The sequence below is a fragment of the Vanellus vanellus genome (assembly GCF_965231255.1).
Source record: "Vanellus vanellus genome assembly, chromosome: 26".
NCBI lineage: Eukaryota > Metazoa > Chordata > Aves > Charadriiformes > Charadriidae > Vanellus > Vanellus vanellus.
In genome coordinates this window covers 5,102,720-5,127,544 of record NC_138931.1, presented here as the reverse complement: position 1 = coordinate 5,127,544, position 24,825 = coordinate 5,102,720, and the positions used below count along the sequence as shown (strand labels likewise).

At 48.8% G+C, this 24,825-nt stretch overlaps 1 protein-coding gene across 1 annotated transcript in view; it reads right to left on the bottom strand.

Moving 5' to 3' along the window:
- Nucleotides 1-24,825, bottom strand: part of LOC309681835 (tetraspanin-15-like) — a gene marked incomplete at both ends in the record, with an annotated part of 59,206 nt that overhangs the window by 3,827 nt on the left and 30,554 nt on the right. Inside the window, 5 exons of the mRNA XM_082495802.1 lie at nt 1,908-2,140; nt 13,339-13,455; nt 14,888-14,941; nt 19,920-20,033; nt 24,629-24,724. Of these exons, the coding sequence (XP_082351928.1) occupies nt 1,908-2,140; nt 13,339-13,455; nt 14,888-14,941; nt 19,920-20,033; nt 24,629-24,724 (614 nt within the window). The remainder of the gene's footprint in view (nt 1-1,907; nt 2,141-13,338; nt 13,456-14,887; nt 14,942-19,919; nt 20,034-24,628; nt 24,725-24,825) is intronic.

Here is a 24,825-nt window from a genome sequence, read left to right as displayed (position 1 = left end):
AGAGAAAAATAATACAAATGAATATTCTCTCTCCAAATACTTGGAAATACGAAGAGCAGGTTGAATTTATCAGCTTGTATCTCTTAAGGTTTTACTAAATACCTCCTGGAGAGAGAGGGGAAGAAGGAAGAAAAGTAAAATCCCCAAATCCCAGGGGAAGGCAACCACCCCGTTATCCCCTAAATGATCACCCTCACCCGATTTCCCCTGGCTGCAGGTTTATACCTTCTCCACTTGCAAAAAAGAAACCCAAACCACCCGTATTTTTGGCCATAGTGTTTTTTTTTAAAAAAAAAAAAAAAAAACACCACGATAACCTCAGTGCTCAGCTCTTGTGGTTCACAGCTCCATTTGCAATGCGATTTGAGAAAAAAAAAAAAAAAAAAGGTTGAAAAAGTGGGTTTTTTCAGGCCTGTGCTGGGCATTGCTTCTCGTTTAGTTAAAAAAATAAAGCCTGGGAACAGTCAGAAGAGGGAGACAGAGCCCGGCAGTCGCACACGCTGGTGCTCACCCACCTTTCCCTGCTCGGGCATCCAAATTAACGAAGCCAACCTCCGGCTTCCAAAACACCCTTATTAATAAAAAGCGCCACTAATAAACCCAGCGTTTCCTTCGCCGAGCGGCGCTGCAGACACGTTATTCTTTTGAAAAACAGACCTTTTTTTTTTTTTTTCCTGCTTCGCATTTCCCTTTTGAGATGATTCCTTCCGCTCGATCGATGCGGCGACTAAAGGTCTCCGATCTCCCGCTCCCTCCTCTGCCTGGGACTTACGGCTGCCGCGGAAGGCTTTGCCGTGGGTAGTTATTGCTTGAGCCCGCACCAGAGCATTGCGGAGGGTTCCACTGGGTGGTTTTGGTGGTTTTTTTTTTTAAAAACACACTCATATTTTTGCAATTTGCAGTTTCCCTCTGCCAGCCCGTTTCCCAACGCGGCTCAACTTACCGCTCCAGGGTTGGATGCAACACACGCCGGATATTTAATTCCTATACCCAGAGTGACGCAGGAAGCAATCGTCACCCCGATCACCAAATTGTGCTAAAAAAGAAATATTATAGAAGGTAATTCTTTACCTGGTCGTTAGATGTTGGGTCTCCAGCAGAGGGGGAGTCACCACCATCCCCAGGGGCAGCACATTGCCGCAATAAAACCGCCTTCGTTTGAAAAAATCGCTGGGTTCTCCTTCTCCGTGCACTAGGGATAAAAGCTGAAGCGGCAGTTCACGGGGAAGAGCAGGAAACCGTCAAGAAATGGGTGTTTTCCCCCTGTCCAAGCCTGGCCCGAACATCCATCTTGCTCCAGGAGGTGCAAGTTGGTGCCCCCCTTGGGGATTTGATTCCCGGCAAAGCCCTTCGGAAGGGCTCTGCAGAGCAAGCTGCGCCGCTTTTTTTCCTTTAATTCTGTCTTTCTGGGGTTTGGGCACACCTGGGGTCTGGGCACAACTTGGAATCTACCATAAAGCCCCTATTTTTCAGGAAATGGCGCTAAATATAACTATAAAGATACCCCAAAGCGCGATAATGACGGTGCTACTTCCCTTCCCGATGGCCCGGCCGGCGCGCGGCGAGCGGAAGCCACTTTGCGAAACGCAACAGAAGTCTCATTTATTGTGTAAAAAAACCCCAACCAAACAAAAAACCAACCAAAAAACCCCAAACCCTGAAGAAAGAACCAATGAGGAGATGTACAAACACTTCGAAACGCTGAGGCAGTAAAAAGGACCCCGGGGAGCTCACGTGCCCGCACAGTGCATTCCATTTTTTATAACTTTCCAGTGTTATTTTACAGTTTCCCCCCCAAAGCATCTCCTGAACCTGAGAAGGTAAATCGCGGTATTTCCACATTCGACATCCGCCGCCTCCCTAAGCGCTTGGCTCCAAGCTGCCTTGCGAGTCCTCCACCTTCTCACACTTTGCTGTGGCAGATGGTGCCTTCCTCCTCCTCGTCTTCCTCCTCCTCAACGTTGACGGGAATGTAGCCCCCTTCCTTGGGCAAGCACCAGCACCAGCCCGCGCCGCTCAGATCCACCGCCCCGAAGCTGAAATCCCGCATCTCCAGGATCCTGAAGTCAACGCTGTCCAACTTGGAGTAGATCTCGTTGAGCTTTTGCCAGTAGAGCCAAGCCATCACCAGGCCGATCACCTGCAAAACACGAACATTAAAACCCCGACAGTGGCGCAAACCCTTCCTGAAGGTCTTCTCCCGCAGAGGGATGCCGTCACCGGAACTTCCAAACCCGGCCGCGAGAGGATAGAGGACACGCTCCAGCAAAATCTTCTGCCAAAGCAACAGGCTCGTCGCTAAATTTATTAACAGCCACGTCCCTCTCACGCGTTCCCGCATCAGCCCTGACAGCGGGATGCGGATTAGCAAGTTCGCTGATGATACCAAACTGGGTGGGGTGGCTGACACCCCAGAGGGCCATGCTGTCATCCAGCGTGACCTGGACAGGCCGGAGAGCTGGGCAGAGAAGAACCTAATGAGGTTCAACAAGAGCAAGTGCAAGGTCCTGCACCTGGGGAGGAAGAATGCTAGGCACCAGTACAGGTTAGGGGTGGACCTGCTGGGAAGTAGCTCTGAGGAGAAGGATCTGGGGATCCTGGTAGACAGTAAATTATCCATGGCCCAGCAATGTGCCCTCGTTGCCAAAAAGGCCAATGGAATCCTGGGCTGCGTAGGGAAGAGTGTGGCCAGTAGGTCGAGGGAGGTCATTCTCCCCCTCTACTCCGCACTGGTGAGGCCACAACTGGAATACTGTGCCCAGTTTTGGGCTCCCCAGTTCAAGAGGGACAGGGAACTGCTGGAGTGAGTCCAGCGAAGGGCAACTAAGATGATGAAGGGATTGGAGCATCTCCCGTATGAGGAAAGGCGGAGAGCACTGGGACTCTTTAGCCTGGAGAAGAGAAGGCTGAGGGGAGACCTTATTATGGGATACAAGTATCTAAAGGGTGGGTTGAAGGAGGATGGAGCCAGGCTCTTCTCAATGGTTCCAAGTAACAGGACGAGGGGCAATGGGCACAAGTTAGAACATAGAAGTTCCGTTCAAATACACGGAAAAACTTCTTTACGGTGAGGGTGACAGAGCACTGAACAGGCTGCCCAGGGAGGGGGGGGGAGTCCCCTTCTCTGGAGATATTCAAGACCCGCCTGGATGCAGTCCTGAGCGATGTGCTCCGGGCAATCCTGCTTTGGCAGGGGAGTGGGGCTGGGTGATCTCTAGAGGTCCCTTCCAACTCTGAAAACTCCGTGATTCCGTGATTAGTTGGATGCTGCAGCGAGCGTTGCAAAGAGAGAGGCAGAGGTCCAGGCTCTCGCTGAAATCAAGCTATCGCCGCGAGCGCCGTGCCACTCGGGTTATTTCCCCTGTCCCTACCGGCTGTCAGGGACTTAAAAAATACACGTTACAGCATTAGGAGATATGGGGGGGAGGGGGGGTGTGGGGAAGTATTTTCATCAGCACAAGATTTCGAGCACATCGCTTCGATTTCACCTGCCGTTCCCTTGGTGGTGCTACCCAGCGGTGGCTACGAAGGAGCCCTCGCGAAGAGCTATTTGCAGACCAGACGTTGATGAGGGGCACGGCGGCAATCAGAGCGTTTTCAGCGCGAGCTCCATCTTTCGTGCTTTGTACCCTTTACCCAACTTTGACTACTGATCTGTAGAAATAAGGGCTATTCCCCATAAGCTCCAGAGGCTTTGGGGTCAGCCCCAGGATACCAACACCGCGGTTTTGTAGGTATTTTCAACGCACAAGACGGGGTGGAGAAGGACGAGACCGTCTTGAGCCTCAGGGCTTTCCCTCTCATTTTCGAGGCCAGTTAACTCATTTTTTTTTTTTTCTGCATAACCATTCCTTGCAACACGCGGATCAATAAATAACCCACTTGCACCTGGACCATCCATCAGCCGGGAACCTCCTGTACTATTGCGGCGCGTCGGTTTTGCAGCTGAAAAATGTTATTAATCATTTCTCTGGGCCCTAATCAATCCATTAAACAGTCTGGAAAGGGGGAACGTTAAGAGAAAGAGAAACGGAGGTAAGAGCAAAAGGTTGTAATGCATCTTAAATTAGGGACCGTTTCATCCCGTAGTGGAAAGGGAAAAGCGTTTGCCCAGAGGAGGCTGCAGAAAATGGAGGCGAAAAATCCAGAGGGAAAAAGCAAATCGGATAAGCGTCACCCAGCGAGTGGAAAGCAAACGGGCAAACACAAACATCACCGGGGTTTATTAATTCTCCTTTCAGAGACGGAGAAATGCCCCACCACCCGCACGAGCAGCTTCCACCTTGTGCAGAAGCCGCTCCGAAACAGCTCAGTATTTATTTTGCCTCCCCAAATTCACCTGGCGGCGGATCCTGAGGGGACTCCCGGGATCACCGAATGGTTTAGGTTGGAAGGGACCTTGAAGATCATCCAGTCGCACACCCCCCTGCCCTGGGCAGGGCCACCTCCCCCCAGCCCAGGTTGCTCCCAGCCCCGTCCAACCCGGCCTTGAACACCTCCAGGGATGGGGCAGCCACAGCTGCTCTGGGCAACCTGCGCCAGGGGCTCACCGCCCCCACAGCCAACAATTTCTTCCTAATTTCTCAAATCAATCTCCCCTCTTTCGGTGCCAAACCATTCCCCCTCGTCCCATGGCTCCCCTCCCTGATCCAGAGTCCCCCCCCAGCTCTCCTGGAGCCCCTTTAGGCACTGGAAGGGGCTCTGAGGTCTCCCCGCAGCCTTCTCCTCTCCAGGCTGAACCCCCCCACCTCTCCCAGCCTGTCCTCCCAGCAGAGGGGCTCCAGCCCTCCCAGCAGCTCCGGGGCCCCCTCTGGCCCCGCTCCAACAGCTCCGGGGCCTTCTGCTGTGGGGACCCCCCGAGCTGGAGGCAGCACTGTGGGGGGGTCTCCCCAGAGCAGAGTAGAGTAGATTGACAGCAAGTCAGAAGAAGAGGAAGACCACATCCCTTGAGATGCTCTCCCACCACATAGAGTCCTTCCCTGACATCCTCACTCAGATCTTGCCCCGTTCCCCCTTTCCTCATTGCAACCCCCCAGTCCCTCAAAGAGCATCCTGCTGATTTGACGTTCAACCTAATTACTGCTAATAGGATTAATCACCAAAAGAACAGATGAGGTGCCGGATGCTGCTGCGTGGTTACAGCTAGCAAGGGCTTTCCCGATTACGGGAATTACAGAAGCGCTGGATTCGTGCCATTAGGGTTCTTTGCTGGGAAAGACAACTGCAGATGCTGAAAGAAAAATTGAAGCCTAGAAACATCTCAGCATCTCCTTTTATTATCCAAATAGCCCCAAATTGGGTTCTCTTACAGCCCCGGTAACTTTTGTGTACGCATCTGCGTAGCTCCCCGCTGCCCTCAAAATATTCACTGCTGCGCTGCGTATTATATCTCTGTCTCAGCAGACAACTCCTTCCCAAATACTCTACGAAATGATTTCAGCCCGCCTGCGGAGACGGCATTCATGTCCGACTCAAACTGGGCGAGATGCAGTCGCTTCCCCGAGAACGTGCGCAGGACCAAAATTGGGCTGTGCAACCTCGCGGGTCACTTGGGATGGAGCTCGCTTTGGGTGGCGAAGCAAAAATAACAAACCCAAAGGCTTCGTCATGGAAACGCCAGCTGCAGTCCTGCTCTCCAATCCCATATCCGTCCCCTCTCTGGTCCCCAAAAGCTGCAGAAACCTGCGGGCAGGGATGCGGGAGGTCAACGTTGGTTGGACGATGCTTGGAGATGGCTCCGTCTCTCCGCGAACTGTAGGGATGAGCCCAGAGGAACCGCTCCCACGCGGATCCGGATAATAAGATTGCGCTAATCCACGTTCAACAGCAGAGCCTTTGAGGATTTAAAGTTTTAAAATGATATTTAAACGTACGTCAAGCTTTAGCATTATTTACTTCTATTAGCATGTCATCACCGGGCAGATTAAAACCCCACTGCTGAGGCAGTGAAAGGACCAAGCAAACAAAACCCTTTGAAATGACAAATTTTAAGACAAGCGCATCATTTTTCTCCTCCCTAACCCAAACAGTGATTCAGACGAGATTTGTGTTGACAATAAACCGCACGCAAATGAATCCAGCGCTGCAAAACCAGCCGGGTTTGGGGACATCATCCCTTCTGCCGCCGGCGATGCGGTGTCCCAGGTACCGCAGGACACAGCGTCCCGGGGAAAACTGGGGATTTCTTGGAGGGAATAAAATTACCCCAAGTCTTCAATCAGCCGCCTGCATCCCGCCGCCTTCGCTCGCCTCCGAGTTATAAACCAACTTCCATTCCAGCTCGCCTCTAAATAGCCTCTCTCCCTTAATGAAAACAGAAAAAGCTGTCAGGAATATAGATGCATTCAATATCTCCGGCACCAAGGGCACCATGTTTTCCAGAAGTAAAGAGACTTCTAACGTGAGCGCTGATTTTATTGCATCGCGTTATTGCAGAGGAGCCTGTTAACAAAATGTAGCAAATAGGAGGCTAAAAAAAAAAAAAATATTTAAAAGCTGCTTTTCCCCCCGACTTGGCCGCCTCGTGATGGCAATCACCAGCGAGCGAGGGGAGTTACTGCTTGCGGGTCATTCAAAGTTGGAAAATTGCCTTTTTTTTGTTTTTTTTTTTTTTGGTTCCCGGGTGACGTTCAGCGAAGTCGAGAAACCACCGCTGCCTCGGGAGGTCTCTGGTCTGCCACTTTCGGAGCTTTTCGCTGGAGGATTTAAACGCACAGGGTTTCCACAGGGGTATAACATCATCGAGTAGCTGCTCTTAGAGTATGCAAGAGGCAGTTGCGCGCGTACAATAATCCCAAAGCCCTTTGCGTGTCGAGGGAATCAATAAAGCATGCAGACCCACCAGAGAGTCACAACATGATTAACATGATGGTTTTTTAGATATGTGTGTGTGTGTGTATATATATATATAATTTTTGCAATGATACTGCAATAGCAATATTTCAAAAAATATTTCAAAAAACTTGCAATATTTCGACATTGCAATTTGCCTTGATCAGGCTATTCGTAATTTGGCGGCGTCCCAAAGCCGGGGATGCCTTTCTACGGAATAAACCACCCTGCAGATGACATTATTGGAGAATTACCGCCTCGTTTCCCGACCCGACATTGCAGGAAGGAGCGCGCGAAGACTTGCACGCGCATATCCTTCCTGCGCCCTTCCCTTTGCACACCCGCGTTGACCTCCCTGCCCTCTGCTCCGCAGCCACCCGGAGCACGAAATCCAGAAGGGAAACTTCACAAACCCAACTTGGCATCACCATCAGAAGCAACGATAATCACTGTGGCCACCCAGGTACCCGGACTGTTATATTTTAACCCACTAAGCACACGACGTCGCACCAGGAAGGAGATATTCTGTTGCTTTGTTGTTGGTTTGTTTTTTTCTTTTTAAAGAAAAACGTTAAATATCGAAATGCGCAGCAAAACGGAATGGGGGGCGGATGTCTGCTGCCGTTTCCCACCTCTCCAGCTCCTCCCAGTAGCAGCTCGGTGGCCTCGAGCCGATCCAAACTGGCATTACTGCAGCTGAAGATCTTGATGTCCATCTCTGGGCGGCGCCTCGGGACTCCCCGGGAAAGGCACGGCTAAAGTCTGCCCCAAATTAATCCAATTTTTAGGGTAAGGATCTCCTGTGGCTTCATTTTCACCCAGCCAAAGGGTGATCGGGACGTCTGCTGTCAGCAAGGACCAGCCACAAATTCTCCCATCCAACCCATCCAAGCAGCTCGAGGGAATTTATTTCCATCAGAGAGGCAAAAAAAAACCCCAACCCCACCTCTCCAAAGAACAAATCCTTAGGGATTTTGTCTTGGCCTCCCAGGGGCTGTACGATGCTTACGAGCCAGCTGGGAGGATGGGGAAATAAAACCCATCCATCACGTGCAGCTTTTCATATCCTCCCACGCCGCTTAATCCAACCCCTCGTTTGTATTTCTCCTGTCCCCGGGAGAGGGACCTCCCTGCTCCAGCAAAACCACCCGGGGACGCACGGCCAGGCAAGGGCAGTCTGATGATTTGCGTGTTTTATGCCCCAATTATAAATCCTCATTTAATCCCAGGAGGTTCCCACGGATGTCTGCAAGTCCCTCCTACTGGAAGACCTTCGAGTTTTCTCCGTGCAAACCAGCAAAAGCTCCAAAAGCAAATTAAAAGCCCGTTATTTTGTTCCTGAACTTGCAATTATTTCTAGCCAACTTAGAAAGGTGACGCTAATTAAAACTGGGTGCCGTATCCTCATTAAGCTATGGGTCTGGCTGGCTGAGCAAGGACATGGTCCTGCTGCTGTTCCCAATCCATTGCTCCAGAAAATAAACAGTTATTGCCCCTGCCACGGCAAACGTCTCACTTCATCCGCTGCTGTTACTCAAAGGCACGAAGAGTCATCTTTATATTACGGGAGATATCCACAAGAGATTGGAAATACATGGTCCGGTGGTTTCAGCGCCTGTTCTCCACTCCTTTTTTTTGGTGGTGGCAGCGAAGCGTCCCGGTTCTGCAGTGCGATCCATCGCAGATAAACCCGAATATTGCGCTTCTCGGGATCAATGCTTCCTCTCTCCTTCAAAGCCCAAAGTTTCCTTTCCCCCTTGGAGCTGACAGCAGCCAAGGAAGACTTTTTAAAACCATTTCCAACAAGACAGCATCAGTCCTAATTACTAATTTCTTACCAACACCGCGAGACCAAAATTAGATTGATATGGAAATTTGGGATACTTTAACACGACTAATGGTTATTGCTTCTCTTCCAGCGCTCCAGGAAGGTAAATATATACAAGTATTTGAGGCTACGCTCCAATTTCGGTGATTCTGGGGCAGCGCAGAGCCTTCTGCTAGACATAACCCGCGTATTTCTGTCTCCCATGCGGGTGCCGTAAGTTTTATCACGGGGCTCTTTGGCGCTTGGCTCCATCCTCGCCACGCTCCAGCTTTGCTCACTCTCTCTTCGCGGCTCCACTTGTTCTTTCGGATTAAACGGTTTTGCATTTAGGAACGGGTCTGAAGGTGGTCTAATCGCAATATCCTCCCCCACGGGAAACGCTCGTTGATGGACGGCACATCTCTTCCCCGTCTGGCAAAAGGAAGCACGCTCGGAGTCAGGAACATTTTTGGAAGCAAAGAAGGAAAGGGCTCAACCGCTCATTTTCACGTTATTATACAATAAGAAAAAGGTCTGGAAAACCACAGCTGTTTTCCCTTAGGGGTGTGCGTACGCATGTGCGCGCGTGCAATGGGGTCAGCGGCTCGATTCGGGATGGAAACGTTGCATTTTGAGCCCTTTGCGGAGCACTTGAAAGGGGCTCAGCTCCTCCAGTGGGGTTTTCCCGAGCAATCAAACGTGCAAAGCTCAATTTGGCTTTTGCTTAACAAAAAAAAAATAATCGAGGATGGAAAATGGCAACAAAACCATGCTCAAGAGCCCTTGCAGGGCGACAGGGTGATGAACCGCATCCCGCTGCATCGCAGTCCCCACAAAACCAGCTCTGGCCACCAAGAATATAATCCGTCAGCCCAACGAGGGTCTTCTGCAAGCCAAACTTTCTGCCAGAAAACCCTTTTCCCTGCAAACCTCCCCGGCTGCTGGGCAGGCGTGAGCCCAGCTCCGCAGGTCGTTGCCCATTTGGGCGGCTGTAAAACTGGATCCTCCTAACCAGAAGAATTGAATTATTTCAAGCTTTCCCAAAGCTAATCAAGTAAAAGGCAAGCATTTATCTTTTATTGGCTTTTCCTTCCATAAATTGATATTTATAGACCTCTCGTAGAGGTCATGGACTGCAGATGGAAAAATCCCTTTTATTTCCCCTTTTTCTACTACATTAAGCACGCGTCAGCCGCTTGAGAATACACCGCCTTCCAGCCCCCGGAGCAACTAAGATATTAAAAAGCAAACAAAATACAAACTAATCTTGCAAAGGAAAAGGGAACTTTTGGCAATACAAAGCCCTTTACATGAGGAAACATTTAACATTACTGTCGCCAAGAGGCGAAGACGCCAACCAGCAAAACGCCCGTTGCAAGCTTCATGCTGCATTTTTGAGGCCTGAAATAACTGATCTTCTGGATTTATATCCTTACAGGGGGGGAACATCTACCTCTACCCCTGACGCCCTATTACTCTGTAGCTGCTCCCAACGCAGAGCTTTGGAGATTGATGAAATATCAAAGCGACACCGAGGTAACAATTTACTGCGGGTCGGCTGCGCCGCAGAGTCGATAAATATTAAACCTTGGCAGCGGTCTTTTGTTTTGTTTTTTTTTTTTTTTTCTTTTTTTCTTCTTTTTAATTGGACTTCTGCCACTTTCTGCTTCTTTAGCAGAAAAAAAAAGGAGTGAAACGGCGCTTTTTTTTCGTGCACTTGTTTCTACTTTATTACAGTAGGTAGGTCTTCACCTTGCTAAGGAGGGTGAAACACCGTCAGAAAAGACCCCCTGCAAAGGCACGGGGATGGAAAAGTCGGAGATGCTTCTCCTGAGGTCGATATAAAAGCTGCCGAAAGCGTACCTGGGCACGGCGAAGGGGAGAGAGCAATACACGTGGCTTTTTTTTTTAAACTACAGATGCATTTTATGCACGCTCTAAACTCCTCGGATAATCTCGCTAGAGGCTGGGAAGGTAGGGATGCAGCCAGGAGGAAACAAATCTACGTGCTTTGCTGTGCCCGCTGAAGGATCCGGGGTCGCTTCATAATTAAACACAACTAATACGAGGCCACGATGTGAATTTGCCATCGACTGCCAGAGAGTAAATTAAAACGCCTTCTTGAGAGCGATACAAAATGCATCACGGTTTGGCCAAGGTCTGCAAGAAGAAGGGCAAGGAGACAGGATTGGTACTGGAGAATGAAACACTGGGGGGGGGGGAGGGGAGGGGGGAATAGAAAGAGAATTAAAGGTACTCTGCAAAGGCAGAAACGTAATTGAGTTGCTGCTTTTATGCTTCGCTCTGAATGAAGTAAGACAAATGAACGCAACCGCTTTTCCCACTCCTCAAATGGGATTCCCCCCCCCCTCCCCCCCATCGCTTGATGGCTTACTTAAAAAAGGCAGAGACATTCATGATTTAAGAGCAATCATAAAATGAGAAACTCCCTTTGCCTTGCACTGGCTGGTAGAGAGACTGGCTGCCACGCGGTGACGTATCCGGGCAGGATTTTTCCCTGGTTCCTCACCCGTTCAGCACCCAACAGGACCCAGCAGATTTCCAGCTTTCCCTGAACCCGATTAGACGGACACCCGCACGCGTGAGAAAGCAAAGTCAAGCAACCTGCCCCGCTCCCTTGGCCGCTTGCACAGATATTTAGGGAAAAGCAGAGAAAACTTAAAAATTCAACAACCTCTCGCGTGACGGAAAGCCAAAATTTGATGGTTTCCCCCATCTGAGCATGACAAAAAGACAATGCTGAGAGCAATAATCACCCACTCGCCGTGGGCACTCTACGTCCGCCAAAACCTTGGGTCCTTCTTTCTGCCCAAGAAGAGCCGGTTGCTTACTCCAAAACCAAGCACAAATCTCGGGCGCTTGGAAACGAACATCAGCCAAGCTCCAATCCCCGACCGGCAAGCTCTCGAGATGCTCACCATCACAGACGAGGCTGAAGTTTGACCCTAAGGAAGAGCAACACTTTGAGGAAGTGGGAAAATCGGGCAAAATCCAAAGCTGGACTCAGAACGTGGCTTACGGTCCCACCGTTCTTCCCGGCATCCTGCAAGTTTTCCACCAAGGTGGTTTGCAGCTCCATGGAGAGGCACGTTGTCCAGTGTGGGACATGACAAAAACCCCAGGGCCAAAGACGGGACGGGTCAATACGTTCACTCTTCCCAAAGTTCAAGGCACTGCCACCTCCCCACATCAACGGTGCCAACCCCTTCCCCCTTGGATCGGCAATTCAAGGACAATATTCTCACCCCAGCTTTCTGCTGGCAGCTGGTGGGGATGAAGCTGTTTCTGGGCTGACAGCTCCTGGCAACACAGATGGCCATTTATAACTTAATTCCCTCCAAAACTTGACAGAATCAAATCCGATTTATATTTAAAACCTGGAAATCGTGAGCAGATGGGAAAAACGAGGTTCTTCATCTGAAGAGCATTTAACGGCATGCCAGAAAAATCAAAACACTTGCTCGAAAGCACTTGATATTCATAAGGGCTCAGCAATCCTTGTTGCCATCTCTGGTTTTTCTCCCCATCCTTCCCAGTTAAGAGCATCATGTTGGCAGGTTAATGGGTAACGCAACAGGCGGCTCCTGTAATGGGCTCTCGACATCCTGCAAGGCAGATGGAAGCCATCGCCTCTATTACGGCATTTTTTCCACCCCATTTCTGTGCCCGATACATTTCCTGGGGGTAGCACAGCAGAAGTCCATTGCTCTTCTGCATGCTTTGGAGAAAGCACTTTAGAAACGCGGAGCGTCGCAGCTAGGATTGGGCACAGACCGCTCCCCCGTCTCGCTTTTTCATTCGGACCATCTGAGAGCTCAAGAGGAAAGTCCATCCTTTGAAAAATTAGCTCAACGCGCCACATATTTCCCCAACAGTTTCTGCTTTATTCCACCACTATTCTACCTTTCACTGCAACGCATTAAAAAAAAAAAAAAGAAAAGAATTTCATTCCCATTTAGATAAAACCCCGTATCTGGAAAGCATCACCAAATACCTCCCAGCAGCAAACCCAACATCACATTCCAATGAGATAAAAAGAAAGCTTTTGCCCGTGAGCCTCGAAAGGAATCCAAAAAAAAAAAAAAAGGATCAAATCAACACTAAATCGCCAAAGTTTTGTCAAAAATCATTCTGGAAAGAGATATACACCTCCTTGCTAGCACAGTGCCAACAGTGTTACAAAGCGATAGCCCCAGCTGCAACCCATAATTTCTCTCCATATCGAGCATCTGTGATGAAGAGCTTAATTACCTGTGCTGGAAAGTTGCTTGGATCCTTAGGCATCATTAACGGGAAATGGATTTCGCGAGGCATGGCAAATCCTGCTAAATTTACGATTATGGTTTATTTTGCTTAATATTTATGCTTTATTTGAAGAGAGCCGTAAAAACAAATATAAAAGGATTTGCTGTGCAAACATAGGCATGCCTTGTTTTTAGATGCTCTTACTTCGTCAATAATTAGATTTCAGGAGCGCGTTACAAGGCAGCCAGCACCGCGGTCATCAACTGTTAATTTTGCTAAGGATGCTCTAGGAAGCGCTGTGACTTCCCCCCAAGACACGGATCTCAGGGGCAAACAGAGGGGGAAAAAAAAACCCCAAAACTAAAAATGAATTCTTTTGCTCCTCCAGCACAGTGAAAGAAGCCGAGAGGATGCCCACCCGATCCGCCACGTACCTGTGGAAGCAGCAGGGAGCAAACGATGACCAAAGTGGCCTCGAAGTTGTCTTTGAGCCAGAGCCCGACGGCGTGGATGCAGCCTCGCACATGGATGACGTTGAGCAGTTCCAGGCGCTGGAATCAGGTTGGAGAGAAGTATCAAATCATAGAATCGTCTAGGTTGGAAGGGAGCTTGAAGATCATCAAGTCCAACCATCAACCCAACACTGCCAAACCCACTAACCCACATCCCTCAGCACCACGTCTGCACGGCTTTTAAACACCTCCAGGGATGGCAACTCCACCCCTGCCCTGGGCAGCCCATTCCAATGCTTGACAACCCTTTCCATGGAGGAATTTGTCCTAATATCCATCCTAAACCTCCCGTGGCGCAACTTGTGGCCATCTCCTCTTGTCCCATCACCTGTTCCTTGGGAGAAGAGACCGCTCCCCCCTCACTCCCCCCTCCTTTCAGGGAGCTGTAGAGAGCGAGAAGGTCTCCCCTCGGCCTCCACTTCTCCAGGCTGAACCCCCCCAGGTCCCTCAGCTGCTCCTCACCAGATGTGTGCTCCAGACCCCTCACAGCTCCGTCGCCCTTCTCTGGACACGCTCCAGTGCCTCAATTTCTGTCTTGTTGTGAGGGTCCCCAAACTGAGCACAGCACTCGCGGTGGGGCCTCACCAGTGCCGAGCAGAGGGGGACGGTCACTGCCCCAGTCCTGCTGGCCACACTGTTCCTGATACAGGCCAGGATGCTGTTGGCCTTCTTGGCCACCTGGGCACACTGCTGGCTGATATTCAGCCAGCTGTTGACCAACATCCCCACGTCCTTCTCCGCCGGGCAGCTTTCCAGCCACGCGTCCCCAAGCCTGTAGCATCCATGGGGTTGGTGTGACCCAAGTGCAGGACCCGGCACTTGGCCCTGTTGAACCTCACACCATCGGCCCATTGACCCGACCTGTCCAGACCCCTCTGTAGAGCCATCCTACCCTCAAGCAGATCCACACTCCCGCCTAACAGTGTTGTCTGCATCACAGTTTTCATTGAGATGTTGAGTTGGGGGAGAGATGTTATTTCTTGCATTTGCTCCTTCTTGCAAGCCAAAGGAGAAGTGTTGCAAGAGAAGTGTTCGGCAATTTATTTCTTGGATTGGACTTTTCCCCGGGTTTTCTTGCCAGAAAACTGTCCCTGGGAGCTACGGACCATATGCACGGAGATACCACAGCTCTCTGCGATGATACAGCCCTGCGGTCATCCCCGAAGGCCTCCAGCTTCTCTCCAACCGCCAAGCCTCAAAACACAACTCGGGACCACCATTTCCCGGGGCTGATCCAGAACGACCGCGCCAAAGCCTACAGGGACTACCCAAACATGTCATGAGCCTGCCCGTGCTCTGCAAGCCTGAGCGACACCCTGGGACGGCAGCAAAAAGCGATAAAAAGGAATTTACACACAGCTGCAGCAACGCTACGTCCTTGGTGGGGACGAGCTTACCTGCAGATAACTGGTTTGTTTTAGGGGGTTTGGGGTTTTGATCTCGTACGTACAAAGGGAAAAGCCAATGTTACCTCTTTATCGAGCGTCCTGTATCCGCAAAGGGTGTTAATGACTTCTCCAGGGACCTGAGAAAAGAGAATTGGTGAACAGACTTAGCCCGGAGGAAGCCAAAGGGGAAAAACAAGAAATAAGAATAAAACCCAAGAAATAGAAGAGCTCGCCAGTTGCCTCGACCATTCAGCGTAGCACAAGGGAGTTACCCTCAAACCTCACTTTACTACCCCAGGCTCCGTTTTGCCCAAACGCAATGCTGCAACCATGCCCGTCGGCAATAAGTTGTTGGGCTTTTGAATTATTTTTTTTTAAGCCACTTTTTCTCTCCGGTTTCTGCTGTTTCAGAGGGTGCTCAGGTCCCCCCAACGCTTTTCCAGTGATTTGAGACGGGACCACCTCCACTTCGTACGAGCATTTAGCAAAGCAGCTCTTTCAAAAGGTTCCCTTGATTTTCTCCTCCGTTAATTCCAGCCACCATCGGTCACATCTCTCCTTCATAATAAAGGGAATTTCACAGGGATTAAATTTACTGGCCTCTCCAGAAATCATACAGGAATTTCCCCAAAGTCTCCCAGCACTTGGAGGAGAAGCATAAGGATTTTAGACATCCCCAAAATGTAGATCTTTGTTGGCCAATAGAAATGTTTCAAGAGCTACACCTAATGAGAGAAATCCCGGCCAAATGCTGCTGTTCAGGACCTTTATAAAATAAGATCAAACCTAATTTCTCTGCTTCCGTCAGGATGGAAAATGGTATGTTTTGGGTTACAAAACTGATTCTGGCTCATCCCCCAAAAAAATCAAAGCCGGAGAGTAGCTCCGGCACATCCTGAGCTAGTTAGGTACTTTGCACCTCTGGGGATTGATCTTCTGATGTTTTTTTTTTTTCGGCTTGTTTCACGGATCAAACAGCAGCTTCCATAACACCATGTATTTCTAAAGGGGCCTCGTGCCCATAAAATAATAACGTGCTGAAATTATTACGCTTTCAGAAAGATGGCTTTGACAACCAGTAAAAGCTCCTGGACAACAAAACAAAAACATCCCGCGCTTCGGAGGCACAGAGATGAAAAGGGAGAAATGTGCACATTTAGGTGTAAATTACGCTTTCCTGCAAGACGAGGCGTAAAAGAAATGTGCACCTCCGGACAGACTCCGGCCATAAAGCTGCAGCTTCTTCCTCCTGTAATTGGCAGGGAAATTATTCCAGCGCTACCTTACCAAGAGCTTCTGTACCTACAACATTACTCACAGCGCTATCAAAAATCCCACCTCTCACCGCTTCAAGACGGCTATTTACAAACTGGGCATAGTTAAGGAGACTAATTAGTCCCCGCGCATATGAAAGACTTGCAGGGAAATCTGGAGATGAGCAGCAAAGCACCCATCGGCATCGCTGAGAGAGAGCTCATCCAGGGTTGGGACCACGAAATGGGAAGCCTTCAGGATAAGGGGAATTTGCAGCGCTCTTCAGGTAAATTCTGTCACCTATAGTGGTATAAAGGAACCTGTACATGACCAAGGATTCACCTATTTGCTTTACGTTTTAAAAATAAACCACTTTTCTTGACAGCTTGCAGTTGTCCTTGCTTTTCAGACTCACTTTCATGGACACCATAGGACTCCGGTTGGTCAACCATCATTGCTTTCTATCGGGCTCATCGTTTGACCGCGTTTGGCTACGGCACAAATTCATCACCGCTTTTCTTCCTTCTTGCGTTAAATAACCGAGGGTTTCTCAATCGCCTCCAGTCCTGCCCATCCGTTTGAGTAATTCCCTCAACACCTTGTATTTGGGAGAAGCGTGGAAGATAGAAAAGCGAGGTTTTAGCCTCTATCGACTTTTGTCAAGGTCTTGCATGGAAAAGAAGGTCAGCGCTGAATTGAAATTTCTAAGATAAAACCAGGCAGAAGCCGTTCTTCTTCCAAAATACATTTTGATGCCTTCAGGGATCACGAAAGAGCAACATGCACAGCCGTTTAAAACCCGCCAAGGGCAGAAGACTGCAATCCTTGCACTTTTTATTTAGCCAACCACTTTTCTCCCCAAAATCAGTGCCAAACGTCAGCGGTGACACTTCACAAGGGGTTCGGAGACACTGCGCTTGGCAGAGGCACAGCTACTCTGCGGCTTCCCTGGAGAAGGCACAAGTGCCTTGGAAAACCACTTAGAAAAGCACTCAGAGATGAGGATCCAGTCTCACACCCTCAAGTAGGTGCATATTTGCCCATTCCTTCTTCCTGGGAAGATTTTAAGGTCTACAACCTCAGAGATGAGAACTCTTCAAAATTTGGAGGATGTCTACTCTCATTAATGCATCTCAGCCTGCCCTGGAAGATGCCCCAGGGGATGCAACACAAAGCTCTTGGAGGGTCTTGTAGTATAAAAAAAATTATATTTTCTTGGAAAACAGGATGGTTTTACGGCTGTATTTAATGGCAAGTTGGAAACATATTGCCACCAACCTCCTAATCCACGTTTTCCACTCCTTCCTTCAGACAAGCTCGCTCCTATCAGCATCCTTTCTTCTTTCCGCAATATTACATTTCCAAATGACGTCTTCTGGTATCTCTCTACTTAAATCTCAAAGTTCCTCTACGACAAAAGGATGCTTCGCTCTCCATCGTTCATTCACGAAGGCGCAAATAGAGAAGGACACAAGAAGAGAAGGGTTTCTTGCCCTACACGCTGATGGATTTATAACTGGTTGATAAAAGAGTTATTCACAGCAGAGGGGGCATCATGTTCATCCCTACCCAACGCAGAAGAATTCATACACGTGCCCGGGTGGTCCCTGGTTGTCCCTCCAGCTGCACGGCCAACGCAAGATCTTCTCTTCAGCCTTCAAGTAACATATTTTGGTGGAAAGGGTTTTCAGCGGGGCTTGCACGTCACTAAGACCCAACCAGGTGCGTCCAGAGTATCACACAAAGATACCTTCTTCATGCCGAGGGGCAGAAGTGCTTCTCCCACCTTCTCATCCCCCCAAGGAAAACCCCCTACGACAACACTGCAACTTCAACAAATCGCTACGAATAGACACGCTGGAACTTGCGGTATTTGCAATTACGGAGGGGTTCACTGTCTTGTTTAAACGAAATTTTTATTAGCTTGTTTTATGTCGCAGGCAGCAGAAAAGTCCCAAGGGAGCTGGCTCTCTTAATCCATTTCATGTACTATTGATATTGCGTCAGGCTGTTTTCTTAACCAACAGCGCTCTGCAGTGCCAAAAATCAAATCTCTGAAGAACGAGGCTACATCTATCTACCTGGTTACTCTTCTCCCCAAGAATGGGTTTCATTTCTCATGGAGACTGAGATGCATTTGGTGAGGTCTCGCTTCCCATAAAACCACTCCGGCTGTCAGAGCCGCATTCGTGGGCTTTAATTCTTGAAAAAAAAAAAAAAATAGAGAGAGAGAGGATATACTGTGGACTTGCCCTCCCTTGGGGCTGGCTGCTCCAGTCCTTCGCTACAGCATCCTCCAGACCAAGCTCATCACAACGGGAAGCCAAAAAGTTGCCTTATTTCTTACCCTGCTATATTAATCATCTGTGATTTCTTCTATTTCCAATGCTGCCTGATGCGCTGAGGTCTTTGGTTTGCCGAATTGTTACCCAAAACCACAGGGAGCGTAAAAAAACCGAGAAATGCACTTGACTCTCTCCAACACATCCTCACTCGCAACACAAAAGGGCAACACATGAATTGCTAATTCCATCTTCAGAAGCTTTAAGATTCTTAATCAACGCCCTGATTAGAGATTACAATTATATTTGCAGTTGATTTGCATGTCAGACTTCCACTGATAATTAAGCCACCTCAGATTTCCCTCTTTTTCCATTAAAAATCCAATGACAATACCAGACTGACGATATATTTTCCATGTGTGGCACCGATACTCCCGATGCTCAGAACCCCGAGGAGGTTTTGCTACCGGGATAAGGCTGAGCAAATCTTTTTTAGCAGTGTTTATAGCATTTCTGGCCACAGCAACCAGAGCTATTTGCACTTTTTTTTCCCCCTGCCTTGGCCCAGCTCTTGGCATTTTATCCACAGCGTGAATTAGATTGATTGCAACGAGGCGGACGGTGGTATTAAACAAGACGGTGTCGGAGCACTTAGCTTAGTCTCAGCTGAAAAGCGCTGCCCAGGGCGGCAGGGGGGGGTGTGTGCGTCTTGATTTTGCAGCTCCGAAAAACCAGCACGGGAGACGCTAACGGCTCTGCGAATCCACTCCCCCCTCTCTCCGTCTCCCTTTCGACCCAACTCGCAGCGCGGCGGAAACGCAGCCTTGTAAGGGCGATTGTTCACGAGACCTTTTTGTGTTCCATTGCGCAAGCGGGGCTCTTTAGCCAAATACCTCTCCCTGCCCCATTTTCACCCAAACCCTCAGAAACCTCCTGGTTAGGAGAAGACACCAGCAAACGCGACGCTCACGTACCACCAATCCTCGCGGTGACACGGCTGAGAAACGTGTCCTCTTGGACAGGACTGCAGAGGACAACAGCTCACTTGGATCCATGCTGAGACGCAGCCGAGTCCTTCTAAGATGCTGCTGTTTCTTTGCAGAATGATCCTCCGAAACTGTTTTATATCACGTATTAGGTTGAAAAACAGGAACTCGGCATTTCTAACAACTCCTTGGCGTGATACAAGTGCAACTGATAGCCCGGTGCTTTGGTATTTATTTTACGTTAAAAAATACTAAAAGAGTGTAGCCCGTATATATATTTTGTAGTTTCTCAGGAAATTACCTTTGACTGGATTTCGGAAAAGTGTTGAACAATTACTGCATTTAGACCTGTGTTAGTGATTGCTGCGGGTCAGATTTCAACAAAGATTGGGATTTGTTACAACTTCATATTTGTCTTGACTAAAATAATTTAATTTCCAGTGGCTCGTGCTGGTGCTGACTCAAACTGCTTTGCAAGAGGGCAATGCGGTTTATAAGACACCCTATAGCACAGAAATATGCAGTAATAACCGGCTGGAAGAGGGTGTTTTGCTGAAATATTGAGTGAAATAAAGGCACTTTCCGTGCCTTACCTTCCGGATACAGCACGTGTAGGGCACCCCACATGCCAGCGCCCCGCTGCCGTTGCAGGAGTGGTACTGGTTAACCTCCCAGTCTCGGTATTCATCGCCGCCGCAGCAAGAAAACTGCAAAAAAGAAGAAAAGGAGAGGATGAAAAGCGCAGCTGAAGGAACATCAACGCCTCCAGTCCACCCCCCAGCTTCGCCCTGCGTGTCCGACGCGGCTTTGCAACGCCAGCGTTGAGAGCCCCGATTATTTTCCGCTTTCCAGGACCCCATATCGGAAGGCGAATACACCGTGTGAAAAAAGAAAAGTGGGTGTTTAGCCCCATTTAGCCCCATTTTAGAGGCGTGCGGCAGCTATAGATGCGTACACACGTGTATGGGAGGCGCATCCTCGCTTTCACGAGCCCGGGAAAGATCAGGCTCATTCATGCTTCACTGATTTAATTACAGGTGACTAATCCATCCTGTTCCTGGGGCGTGCAGGAGAGATGGCTCTTTCAGCGCCTTGAATGAATGTATTTCTCGGCTCTTGAAGGCAGCTCGGCTAGTTGGTGCCATTCGCCAAAATGCTAATGAGGCTCTGCAGTCTAACAGGGATTTCTCTTCCTGTCAAGTTAAATTAGAGATCAAATGCTACAGCTACAAAGGAAAAAAAGTGTCTTTTTTTCTTCGGTTCACACAATGAAAAGAAAAAAGAAAAAAAAAAAGAGTTTAATGAAAGTCATTTTCTGTTCTCCGCAGAATAAAAGTGGGCTTATTATATATCAAGTCATCCCTCCTCTTGGTAAACAAGCTTCAATCTTTACATTTTTCCCCCGGAAAGTGGGGAGGAGAGGTGTGTGCGCTTAATAAGATGGAAAAAAAACCAACAAAACAGGTTTTCCCCATTTCTTTAAGCACCGCATTCTTCAAAGAGCAGTTTTCGGGAGAAGTTTAACCCTACGAGCATCTGCTCCCCCCTCCGGCTGATGGGGTGGTTGCAACGCTTGGCCAACGGCAGTAGGAAAAGCCACCAGCTCTTGGGGTTCTCCTGTCCCAAAATGGTCAGATATGGCCAGGAGCAGCCAACCCACAGACTTACAACTATTTTCTAACTTCCAACCTTTAATTCCTCTATTGTTTTTAATCCTACCCGTATCAGCGAGGGGCACCAGCCTGCAAAAGTTGCCTAGAAAGAGGGGGAGAAAAACACCGAAAGGGATATTGGCTATCACTATCCATTTGCTATCCCCGTGCCGCAAAGGAGGTTTTTTTTTTTTTCCCATTTGCTTTTATAACCACGCAAAAATTGGTACAAAATCCTTATAATGAGGGTTATTAGCTGCTGGGAAGCCTCACCGGGGTGGTTTTTAATCTGCAACGAGACTTTTAGCTCAAACTACTGTTGCGCCTGGATTTATTTCTCATAACCCGAGACAAGACTTCGGTGGGGATTTCGCTTTCACGCAGGCTCCCAGAGTTCGGAGAAGCATAACAAGCAGGAAAAAAAAACCAAAAAAACAAAAAACAACCACAAAACCAACGAGAGCCCACGGAAAGAGTCTCGCAGGTCGCATCAGAGGAGCTCTCCGTGTCGAGAACCGCCACCCGCGAGATACGGGCTCGTTAACGGCTAAAACCATCGCCCTGGAAGCAACAGGCTCAGAACGAACCGCGCTGGTGAAAGCTGCCTTTAATCTTCCCCGAGAAGAAAGGTTTGCAAGCACGACACCCTCATCCCTCCCAGCCTTACTTTGAGTTTGGAGCCGCTCGGGTTTGGGCGAGAACCGCAGCAGCCCCGGCAGCTCTTTGAAATTCAAATCCTGCGCTCAGCAAAGCGGTTTGAACTCTCCTCTTCTACCTGTGCTCAGCAAACCGTTAAAAAAAGATAAAGCGAGGAGCGGCAGAAGAGCTGTAGTTACTGATTTGGGGCAAACCCCGGCTTTTGAGTCGTCGTTGTCTCCCGCTTCGCGTCCCAGGGTTGCGAAGGGCAGTAGTTCAGCGAAAATGAGTGATAAAAACATCGAAGCATTATTTTCTTTAGGGCGATTTATTTCCATGTCTACTTGCTCCCAGGCAGCCAGACCGAATAGGTGCCGACAGGAAAAAACCACATTATTTGCACCGTCATCCTTGTAATGTAAAATATTAACGTCTGGCACTACGGACCGTAATTATGCGTTATTTTTACGGCATGATACTGGTTTAAGTGCGTGAAGGCGGTCGGCTCTAGCTTAAAGCATCGCTGGAAGGAAGGTTTAAGCAAAATTCAAATCCTAAGGAGCACGGTTGGGTTTTGCCTGCCCCAAATAAGCCGTGTGCCAGCTAACCTATGCACGGACAAGGTTTTTAATAAGGAAAACGGCAAGAATAACCACTAAACGATGATAACAGGCTGCTCTGAGCTTGTGTTTTATCCAAAAAGCAGGTCTGGGTGGAATCCCTCCTTCCAGTTTTCATCCTCGGAAAGCGAACCAGGCTGCTCAAGTTCCGTAAAACTAATTTCCCTCCTCTTAAAAGCAGTTATTCCTCTGCGTTGCTTCTCCCTGGTCCTACCCTCAGGATGAAGCAACTCTGCATTTCAATCGCTGACATTGTCGCTGTTTCTGGTTTGGAAGTCATATGGTAATATAAAAGCTCAGAGCGATGAGCTGGATGTTCTCGCAAAGCTCCTTCTCTCGCTAAAATAAAATGTTAACGACTTATCAGCAACACTGTTGTGTTGCTCCGACTTCTTAGAGCACAGAGAGAGACTTTTGAGACGAAGTCCTCCCCCTGAAAACTTTTAATAAAAAGTTAAGTGAAGAAATAGAGGGGAAAAACGTTGTAAAAATGGGGTGAGGTTATATGATAAATGCCCGATCCTCGCTTGTTTGGAGACAGCGAAACCTTCCCACAAATACATCCGCTTCATCTGGAGATTCGTGGTCTATCCTCCCTGCCGAGGCTCGTTGAGGACGGTTCCGACACGGACTTTCCGCCTGCTCCGTTTATCATTCCTACAGAGTGATCTCAATTACAGCATCCTCTTAGAGAGGTCAGAATACAACTTGAAAAAGATTCAGATCTTTCTCAAAATCAGTCATCTCTTGAGACCTTCAGAGGGCTCCCAGTCTTAACGCGCTCGGTAATGATGACTCCGCGAGTCAAAAGCGGGTATTTAAGCCAAGAGAGGGGAGCGTGGAGGGCACCACCCGCCTTAAATTCCAGCTACATCAAAGAAGGAGCTTCGCAGTCTCCTTTTCTTCAAAGCGAGAGAGAAGATTCACATATTTATGATGTTTCAACCCCTAATGAAAATCGGGCCGAGGTAAGAACATTCCAAGTTCATCTGAAAGCAGCTTTGCTGGCAAAGCTTGGCTCTGCTCCCCAAAACCAACCCAATCGTTGTGATTTCTCTCCCAGATTTCAAGTTTGGGGTTTTTTTTCCGCTTTTTTTAAAATGCTTCGAGCCAAGCGCTTCCCTCCCGCAATAACACAAGTAACGGGTAAATCGGCTATCCTCACTCAAAACATGAGCCCCAAATCCCCCAAATTCCCAGGTGCTGCAAAAACCAAACGATACGTTAGAGCCAACCAAACTTCTCCGGACCGGTCACACACTTAACGGCGTAGATAATAACTCCAAATCCTGACTTGAACTTGGCTTTTCATTGTACTCGGGGGAGACGCATCGTTCCTTTGCTGAAGCGCTGAACCTTGGGATTCGAGAGACAAAAGGCAAACACATCTAGGCAGGGCTCAACGGCAGCAATTAGGAAGGCGTTTTAATTTAATACTTAATTTACTATTTAGTAGCGTCCTGGTTTGAGGTACCAAACCACAGGTACCTCAAACAAACTACGTGGCGCATAAATCGCAAGGCAAGAGCGGCAGCGCATCAAAAGTTTGGCTAAAAATAAAAATCAGAGTCGCGAGGACGGTTTTATCGACCTGCAGGTTGGCTTGAGGATAGGGGACGGATCCTGCCAACTCCTGGCAGGCTCCGAGCATTACATACGAGACAGAATATGCAACCACATACCTAAAAAAGTTAAAGCAGACTATGCCAAGCCCAAATATTGGACTGGACATAGCTCTCGCCAGTCCCAGGAGCAGCTTGCCCCCGGTGCTGCCCGTGGGGAGGCTGGAGCTCTCCTCTCCTTCCAGCTACGGCATGGGAACACCTTATCTGCAGTTTTCCCATTGAGTCAAGGACTTGACCAGCTTCCGATGACACCTTGAGTAAATACGCTTACCTAAGGTGGCCTATCTAAGGGTCGTTGCAGCCCTGAAGCAGCTTTAGCACGTGTTATTTTATTCTTCCATCTCTCCCTATGCAGGTCGGGGGTGCTATCAAAAAGCTTCCAGGCGTCAGGCGCCGGTTTCCCACCAAGACTGGGAAATATAAACATCCTGGTATGGTCCACGCCGTGGTGTGGAGCAGAAGATGCTCTTTGCAGGGAACAGAGATGGTAGAATAAGTCACCGAGAAAAAAAACAAAACAAAACAAAACAAACTCCTGTGGGGTGAACTTGGAGAGCAAAACTGTGCAAAAAGAGCAGCGGAAACAAAAAAAAAGATCAAGGTATCCAAGGCAGATCAAGCAAGGCACCCTAGGGATGGGAATAAACTCTAAAAATACAGGGAAAACTAACGCTTCTGCTTCAACGAGGCGCAGAGTTAACCACTCCTTGAAAAACTTCGCAACCAGACCTCCCCGATGCCGCCCGCTCCCCCCCCTCCAAAACCGAACCTTTTCTTGTACAAAATCCAAGATGTTCTTGAAGTCGAGGTCATCGTAATAGTGTCTGATGCCCTCTTGGATGTTGGAGTGGAAAACGGCATTCATCTGGGGAGAGAGAAAAAAAAAAAAACAAAAACCCACCAAAAATAAAACCGTGGCTCACACATGGAAAAGGCACCAAGGAAATATTGAGAAAGGTGAAAATT